This window comes from Glycine soja, chromosome 13 (genome assembly GCF_004193775.1).
Source record: "Glycine soja cultivar W05 chromosome 13, ASM419377v2, whole genome shotgun sequence".
Classification (NCBI taxonomy): Eukaryota; Viridiplantae; Streptophyta; class Magnoliopsida; order Fabales; family Fabaceae; genus Glycine; species Glycine soja.
Genome location: NC_041014.1, coordinates 10,269,965 through 10,288,533, shown reverse-complemented (window position 1 = coordinate 10,288,533; position 18,569 = coordinate 10,269,965). Strand labels below are relative to the sequence as shown.

Here is an 18,569-nt window from a genome sequence, read left to right as displayed (position 1 = left end):
GGGGAGATTCTCAATTTCTACAGCTTTCTTTACTTTTATTATGGATCCTTAAGATAACAATCAAATCTCTGCCCTTAAGAGTATTATTCTTTGAGTGCCTGATAATTCTTTAACCCTTATTCTTTTGCTTGTAGACCATCAATCCCCCACATATCCCATATGCCTATTCAGTTTGACTAATTCTTTTTAATGAAATTTCCCTAAATTTTACCCTTAATTCTTGCAACAAAGCCCTAACTTTGATCCATTGAATGAGAGGAACACAACCAAAACCATGCATGGAATTAGGGTATACTATACTGATGTTAACAGGAATGATCTGTTTCTCAGATTCCTGAATCAAGGTCAATACCACTAAGCATTTGAGATGCTGTTGACCATTGTTTCTCAGATTCATAAAGCTCAGCAAGTTTCTCTCTAATAACTAAAACATATGATAAAACAACAAGTGGCCATTAGAGTAATTGAATTGAGTCAACCAAATGCTTCAACAAGCATTGGGTGATGGTGCTTTGTTGTCCCAAATCAGTGTCACTTATAAGCAATGCATATATCTTAATTTCAAAGTTCGAATATCCTTTTTCTACCAAGTAGTGCCTGATAAAACATAATGCCTATATGCGTTAGACGCATGAAATTTGAGAAAATGAAATGAGTGATGGATTTTGCGGTACTCATTTGCAGATCATGGTTAGGACCAGAGGATTAGGTCGTGTCTTAGGTCAGGTTACTGGCAGAGGTGTGGGCAAAGGAGATCGTGATGACTGCGGCGCACGATGAGCCAGTGATCCCTATGCCAGATGTTCAGGATGACCCGATGGAGGCACCAACTGCTGTAGAGGACATTGTGGCAGACATTCCTGCGGACACAGGCACAGAGGCTGCTGAGGATGAGCATGAGGGATTTTCGGGTGGTCCGAGCAACCCATCCGTGTTAACCCAGTATGCGGATCACGTTGCTTGCAGTGTTTGGACGGGAGAGGTATTTATAATATTTATTTTTAGTTACTTGTAAATTATACTTTATGATTGAAATTAGTTTTCCTTTAAATGATGATTTTAACGAATTTTGCATTCCTTTATACTTCAATTCAGGAGCGTCCTGAGTTGAAGTTATCTTCTCATGGGAGGAAGGTCCACATTTTAGGCAGGCATGTCCCTGCCATTGAGGGACTTGTTGTTGGTACAAGACTAAGTCCTCTGATCGCGTGTTAGGTAAACACCGACAATCGGGGACTTTTGTCCGCGTTTGTGAAGTGGTGGCACCGAGAGACGTCTAGTTTCCATCTCCCGGTGGGAGAGCTCACCATCACGCTGGACGACGTATCCTCGCTTCTCCATCTTCCCGTGGTTGGCGACTTACACGCCTTTGAGCCCTTGCACGTGGACGATGCAGTTCAGATGCTGGTGGACTTATTGATGGTCTCTGCAGAGTCTGCCAGGGCTGAGACAGCCCAGTGTCGTGGACCGTATGTACGTCTGCAATGGGTATGTGATATATATGAGCGCCGATGCCAGGCAGGTCATTGGACAGCTTCGGCTCGCGCATATCTTCTTCATCTTTTGGGTTGCACTCTGTTTGCTAACAAGAGTGCAACCAATGTCCATGTTGTCTACTTGGAGGCCCTTCGTGACCTCAGTATGACGGAGAGGTACGCCTGGGGAGTGACTGCTTTGGTACATATGTACGACCAGCTGAACGATGCATCTATGAGCCACAACCGACAGCTTGACGGTTACATCACACTACTGTAGGTAACAAATATGTTTTTCATTCGTTTAGCCTCAACAATGTTCAACTTTAAATTTTGTTACACTTTCATTATTAATGTTTATAATTTTGATGTTACATCTGTAGTGCTGGATTTACGAGCACTTTCTGTTAGTCGCGGACTGCATTGTTGATTAGGAGTACAATGAGGATTATCCGCGTGCATGTAGGTGGATTGCGACGAAGAAGACCGTGAAAAGCATTCATACACCGGCGTATAGGGAGCGCCTGGACCGACTTCGAATTCCGGATGTCTGTTGGATCCCATATGGGGAGCATCGATCGGTCCGAGACTTCCACGTCAGATCATGCTATTTCGGTCTCTTGCGCTGGGGGCCTGTTGCTGTTTATTACCGACCAGAGAGGGTCATGCGGCAGTTTGGATACACGCATACCATTCCTGCTCCTCCTGTCGATTCATGGGTGTCGTATGATGATATACACGACAGGTGGATGCACTACTCGGATCATATCGTTCCAGCAGGTGAGGTGTGCATTGTGTCAGGTCAGTGTTCTAGTGACTACATGTACTGGTTCTTCCGCATCTCGCATCCTTTCATGACACTAGGCCACACATTAGATCCTCTACCTCATGGTCATGCCCCTCAGCCCCGAGTCGTCCCTCAGGTCTCGCAGACGAATATCCCTCACGTGCCGGAGCCAGGAGCATCGTCGACATCTGCGGAGGAGCCTAGACATGCAGTGGTAAGTAATACTAATAATTTATGTCATTTACCTCAATATTTGCATAATAATTTGTGTAATTAGTTTGTTTTGTATGTAATAGGAAGTTTGTGATGACACTGCTGAGATGTTGGAGCGCCATCTGAGTCTAGGGGTGGTCACGTCAGGCTCATTGACACATGAGGTGATCGAAGAATTCCTCAGGTTGGCCAGGAGTGTGACACAGGATCATCTAGTATATGTTAGGTCTAAATGCAGGCGGCGTACGGATCAGGCGTAGTTTATTTACATATTTTATATTGATATTCCATGTATATACATATATTGTACATGAACTCATTTTATGAGTATTGTTGGTTTTATTTATTTTCAGTAGTAATGTTAGTTTTATTTATTTCTATTGATTGTGTATTCCATTTGTGTCAATATACACACGTGTTATTAAAATGGTCTAGTTAACTTAGTTATAATATATGTAAATTATTATAAATGGTCTAGTTAACTTAGTTTACCAACTAATAAAAAATAATTTTAAATATAATTGAAATAAAGAAGTTGAAAAGGGTGTAGAAAAAAATAAATTAAACAAAAAATGGACATCATGAATAGAGGTCATACAAAAAAATAAATTAATATTTTCGTAGAAAAAAAATTAAACAAAAAATGGACATCATTCGTTATCTAAGATCCTTATTTTATATAATGTACTAATATTTTTAAATTTTCTTATAATTACTATTTTCCCTCTTATACTAATGATCATGTAAAAAAATGTATTATAAAGTAGTTAGTATTTTAATTTTTAATATAATACTAATTATTTTTTTATATTCTTTATAATATTAATGATATGATTAATTATAAAAATAAAAAATAAATTAATGATGATAATATTAATTTTATAAAATTATTATTATCTTTTATGTATTTATTGATTTTTATTAATATGTATAAAATAATCTTAAACAATAATTATAATGAGATTGAGTAAGTATTTTAATATCATCTTCTAAACAAATTTATTCTAAAAAAATATATTAAAAATTAATTATTTATAATAAATCAATATTTATAAATATATTATAATTAATAAAATAAATAAATATATTTAATTATATTATAATTAATGAAATAAATATCTTTAAATATATTGTATAATTAATAAATTATTATTTTTCTCTTACGAATCAAGTTGATCGGTACGTAAGAAGAAAATCAAACAAAGACAATTTTGTCAATTTTTTAGAATGTTGGGTGCACCAACAATAATGCTGGTGCACCTAACAACACTCTCTTCCAAAACAAAGGCATCTTGCAATCTTCATATTTGTTGTGTGCTTAGTGATTCAGATTTTACTTCCTGCACCTCTTTCTTTTGCTTTCTACACACCCAAAGGACCTGAATTGGCACAAATACTCCTGCCTCTTCCAAAGCCTCGCCTCCACCCAATACTAGCGCCAAACCACTTTTTGCAAACCACCTTACACCAGCGTCGAACCACCCAAATGCAGGAAAGAAGGCGCAAAGTCATAGATGAATCAAGAATCAAAGATAGGTGTACAAATTGCCCTATTCCAAAAAGGTCTTTCCAAAATATACTTATTTTTTTATACTTCCTATAAGGTTTTTCTAGAAGTATAAAAATATAATTACAGAAAGACCATCTTGAAAGTACAAAATATAATTTCATAAAAGCCTTGTTAGAAGTATAAAAAATAATTTATTCTGAAAAAACCTTTCTAAAAGCATATTTTTGTACTTTTGAAAAGGTTTTTATGGAATACTATTTTTTATACTTCCAGACCTTTCCAAAATTATGTATTTATACATCTGAGAAGGTTTTTTTTTTTTTTCTAGAATTATGTTTTTATACTATCATAAAAACAATGATCGAGGTATTAAAAAAAACAGTGTATTATGGAAATGCCTTTCTAGGATAGAGTCAAATTTTACAGCTTTCTTTTGTTCTCGACTTCATTAGAGTTGTTTTTCTGCATGATGGTCGTGGACGGTGGTGTTGGATGGTTGCGGCAGTGATGTTTGGGTCGATGATGGTATTGGGGGGAGACGTGGCTTACTTGGGAGAGATAGGGGTATTTGTGTCCGTTCATGTCTTTTAGGGGGTGTAGGAAGTATAGAAGGATGTTATAACAAATTATCAGTGACAATTAAAAATGTAAATATGAATATTATATAATGGTTTTTGGGATGTCACGACCCCTTAATCACAACAAAGCTTCGCCAGTGATGATATGTCGTTGAACTCGGAGGCGGACCCAGGTTAGGAGGAGGGATCCTGTCCCCTCTGAATTTTTTCTCATCTAAAAAATTAATAGATTAGTATTATTTATTTATTTTAAAACAAATTATTTTTTATTAAGTAAAATAATCTAATTTGAAAATCTAATAAGGTTTACTATAGTTGATAGATGACTTAGTTTTTAAAATATGCTAACCGTTCAATTTTCTGATAATGTATTGAGAGATGCAAAACTTATTTGGTGATCTTTATTCCTTCAGAGTTAATCTCACTTGATTGGATTTCTAACAAAAAAATGATTTAAGAGTTAATATTATATATATATATATATATATATATATATATATATTAATTTGAATTGTTATACAATTAGTTTTTATGTGTTAACTTTATTTCTAAATTATAAAATCAATATTTTTTTTCATATTTTATCTTTAATATTTTATTATTGTTTAAATTATTATGCAATTAGTTTTTGCCGGCTAGATTGAAAAAGACTAAAATACACCGCACCACATAAAAGAAATGCATTTTTAGTTTTTCATATTTTAGTTTAATATTTTAATAACAAGCTTACAATGAGTAATGATATGGAAAATAATTTTTTTATTGATTATTTGTTGGTGTACATTGAAAAGAAAATTGATAAAAAATGAGTAATTATTGATATTTTTGTGACATATAAGAAAAACATATTTTTTTATATTTTATTTTGAAATAAGACGTTATGTGTTTTGATATATTATTCATGTAATTTAACATATTAAAACATCCATAAAAAAATATTTTGTATAAAAGTTAATTGGGTATAGTTGTTAGATGAGTTTTACTTTGTGTGTGATCGATCCTCGTTTCATTTTAGTCGGGTTTCGCACACTTGTATGTTACGTCAGGCATAATTTTCAACACTTTATATTATGAGTTATGAAATTTAATTATTAATATAATTCAATTATAAATATTATGTTATTTTTATTTAATATTATTTAATGCATCAATCATCAATATCTATCTAATAAAACTGAGGTATGTCAAAATTACTGGTGTGCCCATGGCTGAGAGCTTGACATGTGGTAATTTTCTTGACTTTTTCGTCAATTTATATCCCTCCAGTTTTGGGCTTGGTTTTCTAGCACGTGGATTGCTGCTTTTTGTTGCGTTGGTTCTGATATTGCAGTTTCAATTTTCCCATTTGTAGTTTTTGTTGACACGTCCATGCTTGATTTATTTTCTGCTGCCACGTGCTCTGCTGATTTTGTTCTTGGTGTGAGGTTGTGCTTTTGGGTTGGTCATTCCGGGTTTTATTCGCTTGGCTCTCTTCTTCCTCTTTCGTTGTTTTTGCAGTTCAAGGAGGGACTGTTGTGCATGTCTCTTTTTCACTCTTTTTTCCCTTCCTTCTATCTTTTTCAATAATTTGTCATCATTTTCCTCCGCAGGAAAGAGATTCGTGAAGCCATCGAAGGTTACAAAGGATATACATACTGATCGTGTAAGCCCCTTTTGCTTATCGCTAATCTATCACCGTTTTTTGTCTGATTTCGAGTTTTTATGCATTTTCCTCAGTTCTTAATTATCTGGATTTGCATGCAAGCTCTGCACCTCACATTATCATTTTGTATTTTTTGCAATTTTTATTTGGATCAGGGTGTTTGTGGCTCAATGGTATTTCGCGTTCAATCGCTTACAATTGGTCTCGACCCAACATGAAAATCGGTGTTAGGATCATTCATGCAAGTTCCTCTTACCAGAAAGTTCCTGTTTCTCACAAAGGTTTTTTCTTTTCCACTTTTTTTCCCCTTCCTTTTATCTTTTTCAATAATCTGTCACCGTTTTCCTCTTTTCATTCCTTTTAATTTTGTCAGGCTATCAACGAAGAAGCATCCAACAGGCAAGTTTTTTCCCCTTTTACTGTTATGCATGTTTGTTTCATTGATATTTGCTTCTATTTGAAAGGTTTTAATTTTGTTTGTTGTTATGCATGTTTTCTTCTTAATAATAGTTATTTTTTCTTACTAATTTTTCAATTCTGTTTTTGGTTTCTTTTTATTTATTTTCCCGAGCTATCGACAAAGAAGCATCCAGTAGGCACGTTTTTTCCTCTTTTGTTGTTATGCATGTTTGTTTCATTACTATTTTTTTTTATTTGCAAGGTTCTAATTTTTAGTTATTTTTCCCAGTTTTGACATTGATCTTGGCTGCCTAATATGGTATTTAACAATTGAACTATGCATGCTTTATTTTCGAGAAGAGGGTTAGATGAGGAGAGATACAAGGAGATTGTAAGGATGCTTTGTTATTGGTGATGCTTTATTAATCTGTTCTGGCACTAAGGCTTTATTTTTCTCCATGCTTATTCTTTTAAATTTGAAGCGGTAAGGAAATGATTTACCATTTCTTTGTGATTGTAGGTTGGCAATCTATCAACGAAGAAGCATCCAGCAGACAAGTTTTTTCCCCTTTTACTGTTATGCATGTTTGTTTCATTGATATTTGCTTCTATTTGGAAGGTTTTAATTTTGTTTGTTGTTATGCATGCTTTCTTCTTAATGATAGTTATTTTTTCTTATTGGTTTTTCAATTCTGTTTTTGGTTCCTTTTTATTTTCCTGGGCTATCGATGAAGAAGCATCCAACAGGCACACTTTTTCCTCTTTTGCCGTTATGCATGTTTGTTTCATTACTATTTGTTTTTATTTGCAAGATTCTAATTTTGTTTGTTGTTATGCATGTTTTCTTCTTAATAATAGTTATTTTTTCTTACTGATTTTTCAACTCTATTTTTGGTTCCTTTTTTATTTTCCTAGGCTATTGATGAAGAAGCATCCAATAGGCAAGTTTTTTTCCCTTTTTGCTGTTATGCATGTTTGGTAAATTTGTACCTAAATTGACGATAGGATGATGATGTACCTAAACCCTGATGACGAAGTATCCATTTCAAGCCATGACTTAAAAAAAACGATTTCCCAAACTTTTTGTTGGGCTGCGACCAAAATCCATATGAAAGTTTATTTTGTTATTTTTCTGTTTTATCCTTTGCCTATATAAGGCAAGGATGCCCTGTATTTTCCATATAGGAGAAGCTTCCACTTGTATACTGCAACCATAATAAAAAGCTTTCTGTTTTTCCCTCCTGTGGACGTAGCCTTACCCAAGGTGAACCACGTAAATCTGTTTATGCGTTCTTTTTCTCATCTCTTTCTCTTTCAATTCTGCTGCAATCTGTGTGTATGATATTTCTGTTCTGCTGCATCTCCTGCTGCTGTTCTTGTTTGTTCTTCATCACTTCCATAACAAACTGGTATCAAGAGCTCAAGTTGCGATCAAGGGAATTCAAGATTCTCGTATGAATATAAAGATCAAGCTGTGGGAGTCTTGTTTTTGGTTCTTTCGCTTCTTCTTTGTGATCAAGAACACTCAAGAAATCATGTCAAACACAATCAGGATTGAGAAATTCAATGGAAAGAACAGCTTCAATTTGTGGCGAATCAAGATGCGTGCTTTGTTGAAGGAACAACGTGTTTGGGCTCCTGTTGCTTCTGCATCTGTGAAGAAAGAAGTGGCTTCTGAATCAAAAGAAAAGGCCTCTGCTTCAAAGACTGAAGAACTTGCAGAACAAGAAGAAAATGCTCACTCACTAATCTTGCTTTCCTTGTCTGATGAAGTTTTATATGAAGTTGCAAATGAAGAAACTGCAAGTGGCTTATGGCTCAAGTTGGAAAAGCTGTATATGACTAAGTCAATTTGCAACAAGCTCTTCTTAAAGAGACGTCTATTTGGTTTACACATGAAAGAAGGTACATTTCTTAAGGATCATCTTGATGAATTAAATTCTATTTTGATGGAATTAAGAGATATAGATGTTAAGATAGAGGATGAAGATGCTGCCATGATTCTGTAAGCCTTTCTACCACCATCATATGAGAGCTTTGTCAACTCTCTTAGTGTTGGTAAGGAATGTGTCACCATGAAGGAGGTGAAATCCAGCTTATACTCAAGGGAACTTCGATCTAAAGCACTTGGAAATTCTGAAGAATCAAATGGATCTGGTCTTGTTGTCTCTAACTCTAACAAGAACATCAAGAAAAAGGTGTTTAAAGGAAAGAAAAAGACTCATGTCCATCCAAAGGACATCTGTAACTACTGCAAGGAGCCAGGTCATTGGAAGAAAAATTGTCCTAAGAAAAAGGGCAAACCATCTGCTGCTGTTGCGAAGGAAGGTTCCACATCTGAAAATGAGCTTGTTTTCTCAGTTGTTGATCATCACCAACATTCTGAAAATTAGTGGATATTAGACTCTGGCTGTTCCTTTCATATGTGTCCTAACAAAACCTGGTTTGACACCTATGAAGAGAAATCGGGTGGAAATGTCTTCATGGGAAATGATGTCCCATGCAAGACAATTGGAATTGGCACAATAAAAATCAAGATGCATGATGGAATTATCCGAACACTCACTAAAGTTAGGCATGTTCCAGAGCTGAAGAAGAACCTAATCTCTATAGGTATTATGGATGGAAAGGGGTTCAAATGCAGCACTGAAAATGGGATGAAAATTCAGAAAGGCTCTACAATGGTGATGAAGGGTATAAAGAGGGGTAATCTCTATATACTTCAAGGTACAACATGTGTTGAGGATGGTCTAGTAGTTGTTGCATCAAGATCCAATAAGAGCATACCTGACTTAACTCAATTGTGGCACATGAGGCTAGGTCATATGAGTGAAAAAGGTATGATGATACTTAAAAAACAACAGCTGTTGGGAAATCAGAAACTGGATGAACTGAAATTTTGTGAGCACTGTGTTTTCGGCAAGCAACATAGGATTAAATTTCCTAAAGCAATTCACACCACCAAAGGAACTCTTGATTACATTCATGCTGACTGTTGAGGGCCTGCAAGAGTACCTTCACTAGGTGGTGGAAGGTATTTTCTGTCCATAATTGATGACTACTCAAGAATGACATGGATATACATCATGAGTCAGAAGAGTCAAGCTTTCAAATGCTTCAAAGAATGGAAAACACTGATTGAAAAACAAACTGAAAGGAAAGTTAAAAAACTCAGAACTGATAATGGCTTGGAGTTTTGCTCAACATAATTTAACAAATTCTGCAGAGATGAAGGGATTGCTAGAAAACTTACTGTTAGGAACACTCCTCAACAAAATGGAGTTGCTGAAAGAATGAACAAAACACTTCTGGAAAGAACAAGATGCCTATTGTCTAATGCTGGTCTCAACAGAAGTTTTTGGGGAGAAGCTATCAATACAGCCTGTTTTCTGATCAATAGAACATCCTCTACTACTATAGAACTTAAAACTCCTATTGAAATCTGGAATGACAAAACAACAAACTACTCAAACCTAAGAGTATTTGGCTGCAATGCTTATTATCATGTCAATGAAGGAAAGCTGGTACCTAGATCAAGAAAGGGTCTATTCATGGGTTATGGTGATGGGGTGAAAGGCTATAGGATCTAGTCACCCTCGGAAAAGAAAGTTCTTCTCAGCAGAGATGTAATTTTTGATGAATCACACCTGTTTCATCCCAAGCTTGAGGTTCCAATTGTTGGAACACAGAGCTGCCAATCTCCTCAAGAAAAGGATATAGAATCTGCAGCCAAAGACTCGGAAAAAGGGGATCATTCTGAAACATCTCCTGTGGTTCTTCAAGAAGGTGAGAAATTAGAAGATTTCAGTGCAAATGAGTCTCATTTGACTGCTGAACCTGATCCTCCACAGCTTAATTCTGGAGTCAATCAGAGACCAAAAAGGGTCACTAAACCTCCTGAAAGATATGGTTTTGAAGACATGGCTGCCTATGCATTACATGTAGCTGAAGAAATAGATTCAAATGAACTAGCCACTTATCAAGAAGCTATCAATCATCCTGAAGCTGAAAATTGGTTGTTAGCTATGAAAGAGGAAATGGAATCTTTATATAAGAATCAAACTTGGAAACTTGTTGAACTACCTAAAGGAAGACATGTGGTAGGTTGCAAGTGGATATTCAAGAGGAAACCTGGTCTTTCAGAAAAGGAAGGGATAAAATACAAGGCTAGGTTAGTTGCCAAGGGATTCAGCCAGAAAGAATGAGTAGATTTCAACGAAATTTTTTCACCTGTGGTCAGACATACATCCATCAGGGTTTTGCTTGCTATTGTGGCAAACCAAGATTTGGAACTTGAACAACTTGATGTCAAGACTGCCTTTCTCCATGGAAGATTGGAATAAAATATTCTAATGAAATAGCCTGAAGGGTTTGAAGTTCAAGGAAAAGAAATGTATGTTTGTCAACTACAAAGGTCCTTGTATGGTTTGAAACAATCTCCAAGGCAATGGTACATGAGGTTTGACAGCTTTATCACCAGCCAAGGATTCAAGAGAAGTCTCTATGATTGCTGTGTTTATCACAACAAGGTGGAGGATGGATCAATGATCTATCTTCTACTCTATGTAGATAACATGCTTATTGTAGCAAAAAGCATGTGTGATATACAAAATCTGAAGATCCTCCTGAGTGGTGAATTTGATATGAAAGATCTAGGGGTTGCAAAGAAAATCTTAGGAATGGAGATCTACATGGACAGAACTCAGAAAATGCTATTTTTGTCTCAAAAGGATTACATTCAAAAGATACTTGTGAGGTTTGGAATGGCTAATTCTAAACCTATCAACACTCCCTTTTTAGAAAAAGAGAAGTTGTCTGCTGTGATAAAGGTTCAAGCTCAAGCCGATCAGGACTATATGTCAAAGGTTCCATACTCAAGTGTTGTTGGCAGTCTCATGCATGCCATGGTCTGCACCAGACCTGGCCTTGCTTATGCTGTTAGCATGGTTAGTAGGTTCTTAAACCAACCTCAGAAGGAATATTGGAAGACTGTGAAGAGAATTTTCAGATATCTTAAAGGGACTGCAAATGTAGGTTTGATCTATGGATCTCACTCAGATTGCTGCCTCACTGGCTATTCTGATGCAGATTTTGTTGCTGATCTTGTCAAGAGAAGGTCATTAACAGGGTATGCTTACACCCTTGGTGGATGCTTGGTGAGTTGGAAGGAAACACTTCAACCTTCTGTTGCCCTCTCAACTACTGAAGCTGAATATATGGCTCTTACTGAAGCTGCAAAGGAAGGAATTTGGCTAAGAGGTCTGATAAATGATCTCAGAATTAATCAAGAATATGCTAACATCTACTGTGACAACCTTAGTGCTATATGCTTGGCCAAGGATCAGGTACATCATGATAGAACCAAGCATATAGATGTTAGATATCACTTCATTCGGTCAGAAAGAAGAATCAAAATTCATAAGGTCAGCACTTTGCACAATCCTGCTGATATGTTCACAAATCCAGTTCCAAAGAGCAAGTTTGATCACTGCTTAAGCTTGCTCAATGTTGATTGTTGGGGTTAAGTTCATGTGTGCTTGGAGGGAGCAGTTTGTGTCCTATATGGATGTTAGTTCAAGGTGGTGAATTGTTAGGCTGTGACCAAAATCCATTTGGAAGTTTATTCTGTTATTTTTTTGTTTTGTCCTCTACCTATATAAGGCAAGGATGCACTGTATTTTCCATATAAGAGAAGCTTCCACTTGTATACTGCGACCATAATAAAAAGCTTTTTGTTTTTCCCTCCCATGGACGTAGCCTTACCCAAGGTGAACCACGTAAATCTGTTTGTGCGTTCTTTCTCTCATCTCTTTCTCTTTCAATTCTATTACAATCTGTGTGTATGATATTTTTGTTCTGCTGCATCTCCTGCTGTTGTTCTTGTTTGTTCTTCATCACTTCCATAACACTTTTTATGGTAATTGCAGAGATTATAACCCATGCATTTTGTTGGTCCATATAGATAATTGATATTTTGAAGAGTCAAATGAGAGCTTTTCTTGGTTGTTGATTCACCAAATACATAGAACTTTGAATATCCTCTACAGTAGTCCAGCTAGCTGCTATCGATGTGGTTCTATTGCCTTCAACTAATTATCAGTCCTTTAGATCTCATGACTATATATTCATATTTTATCAATATTGCTTCCTTGAAAGGGATGATATCTTGAAAAAAAGAAACTTCAAGTACACAAGAACTAAGAGCTAAGGATTTTGATAATGAAGATTAAGAAAGACACGTGATAAGGAGGCCACCAACACTTGAATAACTAATTATGATTAACAGAAGACAAAGACACAGAAGGAAAGTAGTTCAAATGGAAAAATGGGATCCACCAAAGGTAATAATACAATTTCCAATACTCCATTTTGGTATTCCTTTTACTAATTGAATTTTCATGACTATAAAATTTTAGAACTCGATTTAAAATAGGCAACTTGGTACCTTATCACTTTAAAGTCAAGTAATTCCATATGGGGTTTATTATGGAACATAATGTAAAAGTGAAAAGGAAGCACATATATTATTTTCTATTCAAGTTGTTGACAAAGTTGTTTCAATCTGCATACAATATTATATCTAATGGGTTATTTATTCACACACTTATTGATATTTTCTAACTGCATAATGACAATTGCAGGTTTCTTCCCTGCAATTATAGTTGGTAATTATAGGTTTTGAATTCTTTCTTTTACATATTCTTTCTTTAAGAATTTTTTTAGTGGGTGAGATGAAGTTGATAAATTGTTTTAAATCATTGGAATTTTACTAGAGAAAACACAAAAAAAATTGATGTGTAATTTGGTTTGTGTTTTTAAGTGCTTAAATAGTCTTTCAGTTTGAAAACAAGGTCGAATGATGCTGTGAAATTTTTGCCTTAGTTAAAGAGCAAGGAATTTCCTCACTGCACCCTTCAAACAACTTATAGCTTTTAGATCAGTATGTGTAGATTCTATATATGGATTGGTCCTCATTTGGTTCTCATTCCTGTATAGTTTATGCTATCTACTCAAACACTGTTCATATCATTGATTTATTTGTATTGCTGTTATATTTTTCTTCTTCTTCTTTATTCATTTTGATATATAGATTCTGCACATTCTTCCATGTTTTAGTTGGATATATTGGTTCTGCACAATTTCTTTCACGTTAGAGGATGGCTCATGGAATCCATAAAGATCTTTGTTGCTTTACGTCTTGGGTATCTCTAAGCCTTATACGAGAACATATACAGTAAGATATAATAGTTGCTACCAACATATGTAAGATTTCAAAGGTGAGATTTTTTTTAATTAAAATTACCAACAATTAAGTTACTTCTTTATGTCACGAAATTGTTCCATCGTTTCACTTGCTTCTTTTTTTTTTTTCTTTTTAATGTCGAAGATAATAAGGTTGCCACTTCTTTTTTCTATTTATTTTTATCACAAAATTCCCCACATGTTATTTGGGAGATCAGCGGACTTTAAAAGCTAGATTAAGGAGGATTATTCTGAAGAACAAATCAAGCAAACATGATTCTGTTGTTACAGATTTTATTAAGCTAATTGTGTTTGAATATTGTTTCTTTATTTCCCTCTTTGGAATGGAGTGGCTATATTTTGTTGTAGTTGTTCAAAATATACAATGCTTAATCTCTGTTTCAAGTGAAAACATCAATCCACAACAACAAAGGTCACATCCTTTGGGTTGAAGCAAAGTTTTGTATCACAAGATTTTGTTATCTTTGCTTTATTTGGGTAATTGATGTTTAACGTTCATCAACCTTTAATGCATATAAAGTCATAATCATTATTGAAATTATTGTTATTATTATTGTTATTGTTGTTATTATTATTATTATTATTATTATTATGTAGGTTCTGTTCTTCTATAATTTCTTAGGTTCTTCTATCATTTCTTAGTTTATTTTCTAATAAAAAAAATAAAAAAGATTAGGAAAAAAATAAATTGTTTTGTTGTTGAGTGAATGTGCAACTACAGGCACAATATTAGCAAAAGACAATATTATTATTGTTATTGTTATTATTATTATTATTATTATTTAGTTATTGTTGTTTGTTTCATATTTTTTCTTCCTTATTAATTTTTTCCGTTTTTTCCCCTTTTTGATTTTCCTGATTGCAAGGTTCTTTCTTTGTGCTTTGTTTTATGCATGTTTATTATTATTATTATTATTATTATTATTATTTTGATGGAAGGTTCAAGCTATTTGAGAGGTTCTTCAACTTCAAATTTCATGCTATTGTGCTATGGATTTATGTCTTCTTTCTTATTAATTCATGTTTCATTTTCTTCTTTACAATTACAGTCATGTTATTATCATATTTCTTCGTTCGTTTGTATGATCCCTTCTCTCCACCATGAGTAGGCCAGAACAACCACGGGATTTGAAGACGTTAGTGTTCCTCTCATTTTTTGCTTGATTTTTTTTTTTTTGTGGTGAAGTGAATGGCAATGAGAAAAATGCCATAGGGATGGTGGTGAGTCCTATTCTTTTGCATTGTCTTTTAAATTTAAGTTGTTAAGATATTGCATTTAATAGAACATGAACATGAATTTGAAATTGATAATTTTTCCCTCTTATTGCAGGTAATTAGAGGAAATAGTATGGTCACTATTGAGGTGCTTAAAATTCAAGTGTTTAAGTGTAAATTAACAATCAACTTATTGTTATGTGACCTGACAAATGTAAATATGGAGTAATTTGTATTATAATTGACATGTTGTCATGTGTTTATAAAAAAACTATTTGATTTATTTGAAATTTCAATTCTCAATTTAATTACACTTTCTTTTTAGTTTTTAACCCTTTTAGTTTTAAACATTTATTTTCTTTATTATGTTTGAGCCTCATGAGATTCAGCTTAATATAATTTGTTAATTTTGTGATCTGAAACAATTATTGTGCATGAACATCAACCTTTGAAGTTCCCTTAATCAAGTGATCTATGCGTATGTACAGGTTTTAAATTCACATAAACATCAATCTTTGAAGTTCCCTTAATCAAGTGACCCATTCGTATGCACGAGTTTTAAATTCACATGAACATCAATCTTTGAAGTTTGGTTAATCAAGTGACCTGACTAGTTATTATATTAAAATTAAAATAATACTACGTTTAAATTGTTATTATAGTCTAACCATGATAGTAGTACGTAACCATTAACCGGCGCAGTTTTAAAAAAAGCTAGCTTTCTTAGACTTCGGACTAAGGAAACTGGAAAGAAAATGCAAATGTCCTTATTAAAGAATTGTGGTAGTAACAAATTGACCAGGGTCTGCATAAAAAAACAAGACCTCGTTTCCAAAATGAGTTTTTTAATATCAAAATTTGTACTGTATTCGAATCTTACAATGCATTCTATATACTAAACGTGCCTTTTGACCCGCAAGCCTAGGTTGACTAGTAAAGTTGCAACTCTCTAAAAGAGGTTGTTATTATAAGAGTGCAACGTTTCCAAAAGGCAATGTTTCAAGTTTGTGTCTCCACCACAACAAACTCACAAAATGGATAAGCAAATTTTGTTTCTTCTTCCCCTTCTCATCATGTCCCTCTTCACTGTTTCAATAGCCGCTGAATCTTCCAGCTCATGCCCCATGGATCTCAACTATGTTGAGACCTTTCCATGGGACTCTTCATCCTGCAGAGACCCTGTTGACAAGAACCACTGCTGCCAAGTCTTGCTAAGTGTAATTGGCATAGGACTTTCCCAACATCTCAAACAAACTTCCTTGTTTCAACTTCCCAATGAAACCATTTCCTCCAATTGCTTATCCAATTTCCAAGCCAAACTCACAGCCTTGTCAATTGACCCATCTTTGGTCAATTCTTGTTTTCCCAACTCCTCCCAGTTTGTCACTAATTCCTCCACTTGTGCAGGTATTGTTTTTTAGTTTTCTTTATGGATCAATGTTAGTTGTTAATTTTTTTGTTAATGAAAGATTCAAATTCACGACTTCTCTCACTCAATTCTTCCATTACCACTAAGTCAGTCTTATAATTGTTATTTCGTGCAGGTATTATAACCATTGATGATTGGAAGCAAAAAGTGGGGTTGATTAGCCCCTTAGACACTTCTTGCAATGGGGACCTGAGTGATCAAACTCGTTGTAGCATATGCTCTGATGCTGGCCTCAAAGTGACATCAGGGCTCAACAGTAACTCCACAAGATGTTTCTACTTCACAATTCTGTATGCTGCAGCTATTGTTAACCAGTTTGGTCCAACAAATTTAGGCACGGCAAGTTGCATACTAGGCATGCCACTTTCTGTAAAAGGGTCATCAAATAGAGGACTAGTGTTGAAGCTTGTTATTGGGCTATTGGGTGCTTTTGTTGGTGTTCTGCTTGCTTTTGTGTTGATTGTTGTCTATAGAAAGTGGGATAAGAGAAGGAAGGAAGATATGCATCACAGGGAAATTGAAAGCGGTGTGAGGAACAGTGTTTTGCCTAACACTGGTGCCAAATGGTTTCACATATCGGAGCTTGAGCGAGCCACAAGTAAATTTTCTCAGAGGAACATGCTAGGCCAAGGTGGTGATGGTGTTGTGTACAAAGGGACTCTTTCGGATGGCACCGTGGTCGCGGTTAAGGAGATTTTTGGTTTGGAGACTAAAGGGGATGAAGATTTCACCTATGAGGTGGAGATCATAAGCAAGATAAAGCACAGGAATCTTCTTGCTCTTCGCGGTTGTTGCATTTCAAGTGATAATGTGAAGGGTAAGAGGAGGTTTTTGGTTTATGACTTCATGCCTAATGGAAGCCTCAGTCACCAATTGTCAATTGCTGGTGCTAATAGGCTAACATGGCCACAAAGAAAGAACATAATCCTTGATGTGGCTAAGGGTCTTGCTTATTTGCATTATGAAATCAAACCCCCAATTTATCACCGTGACATTAAGGCTACCAACATACTTTTGGATTCCAAAATGAAAGCCAAAGTTTCTGATTTTGGTTTGGCCAAGCAAGGTAATGAGGGACAATCTCATCTCACCACAAGGGTTGCTGGCACATATGGTTATTTGGCACCAGAGTATGCTCTATATGGCCAACTAACTGAAAAAAGTGATGTGTATAGTTTCGGCATTGTGATTCTTGAGATCATGAGTGGGAGAAAAGTGCTTGACACAATGAATTCATCGGTTGTTTTGATCACGGATTGGGCATGGACACTTGCAAAATCAGGGAACATGGAAGATATTTTTGACCAATCAATAAGAGAAGAAGGACCAGAGAAGGTCATGGAAAGGTTTGTTCTTGTGGGGATACTTTGTGCTCATGCAATGGTGGCATTAAGGCCTACCATTGCTGAAGCACTTAAAATGTTAGAGGGTGATATTGACATTCCTCAATTGCCTGATAGGCCAGTGCCACTTGGTCATGAGTCTTTTCCATCTTCTTTGTTGCAAGGTTTACAAAGTGGAAGATCAACGGCATATTTTTCATCATATCTTTCATCTTTTTCAACAAGGATGAGCACAGTATAGATTGAAAAGTCTAGACTAGTTTGTTTGTGCTGCCATTAGTATTTGGATCAGAATTAGGTGTAAGTCAGCAATTCACGGCCACCACTTAGCATTTGAAGGTTCGAATAATTGACCTTCAGAAATCGTGCCGTAAATATCTTTGATTATTCTTTTTCATTTTGTACATTGTAATTTGATCATATACGATTGTTATGAAGTTTGATTTGTTGCATATGTATAGCGTCCTAGGAAAAGACTTATGAAGTAAAAATCCTAATATACTTTATTGTTTTATTGGTGAATATATATTTCAATGCTTTGAAAGCAAGGAACCCTCTTGCTTTGATAACCAGTAAGATCAACTTGTACAGTGAAACACTATAATTTCGTTTCTTTCTCTTTCTTTTATTTTTAAAAAATAAGTCTACAACTTAGGTAGGTTTTATTCTTGCTCCACCCTTATATATATTATATTCAAATTTGGCTTTTGCTTTT

At 35.0% G+C, this 18,569-nt stretch overlaps 2 protein-coding genes across 2 annotated transcripts; both read left to right on the top strand.

Annotated features, from left to right (window-relative positions):
- The first annotated feature begins 760 nt into the window (after positions 1-760).
- On the top strand, positions 761-2,735 carry LOC114381566 (protein MAIN-LIKE 1-like). Its single transcript, XM_028340838.1, has 6 exons — positions 761-982; positions 1,096-1,134; positions 1,216-1,488; positions 1,591-1,751; positions 1,942-2,476; positions 2,559-2,735. The coding sequence occupies exons 1-6, from the start codon at positions 761-763 to the stop codon at positions 2,733-2,735; spliced, it is 1,407 nt and encodes a 468-aa protein (XP_028196639.1).
- A 13,325-nt stretch (positions 2,736-16,060) lies between these two features.
- LOC114382590 (probable receptor-like protein kinase At1g11050) lies at positions 16,061-18,382 on the top strand. The gene is made up of 2 exons (XM_028342114.1): positions 16,061-16,489; positions 16,627-18,382. The coding sequence occupies exons 1-2, from the start codon at positions 16,117-16,119 to the stop codon at positions 18,093-18,095; spliced, it is 1,842 nt and encodes a 613-aa protein (XP_028197915.1). The 5' UTR covers positions 16,061-16,116; the 3' UTR covers positions 18,096-18,382.
- The last annotated feature ends 187 nt before the right edge of the window (positions 18,383-18,569 follow it).

What these genes read in the sequence shown, in the direction of transcription:
- LOC114381566 (XM_028340838.1), top strand. Translation starts at nt 761, where the DNA reads ATGACTGCGGCGCACGATGAGCCAGTGATCCCTATGCCAGATGTTCAG. An exon ending in CGTATGTACGTCTGCAATGG is followed by an intron (nt 1,489 to 1,590) that starts GTATGTGATATA and finishes TTTGCTAACAAG; the next exon opens with AGTGCAACCAATGTCCATGT. An exon ending in AGGAGCCTAGACATGCAGTG is followed by an intron (nt 2,477 to 2,558) that starts GTAAGTAATACT and finishes TGTATGTAATAG; the next exon opens with GAAGTTTGTGATGACACTGC.
- LOC114382590 (XM_028342114.1), top strand. Translation starts at nt 16,117, where the DNA reads ATGGATAAGCAAATTTTGTTTCTTCTTCCCCTTCTCATCATGTCCCTC. An exon ending in TAATTCCTCCACTTGTGCAG is followed by an intron (nt 16,490 to 16,626) that starts GTATTGTTTTTT and finishes TATTTCGTGCAG; the next exon opens with GTATTATAACCATTGATGAT.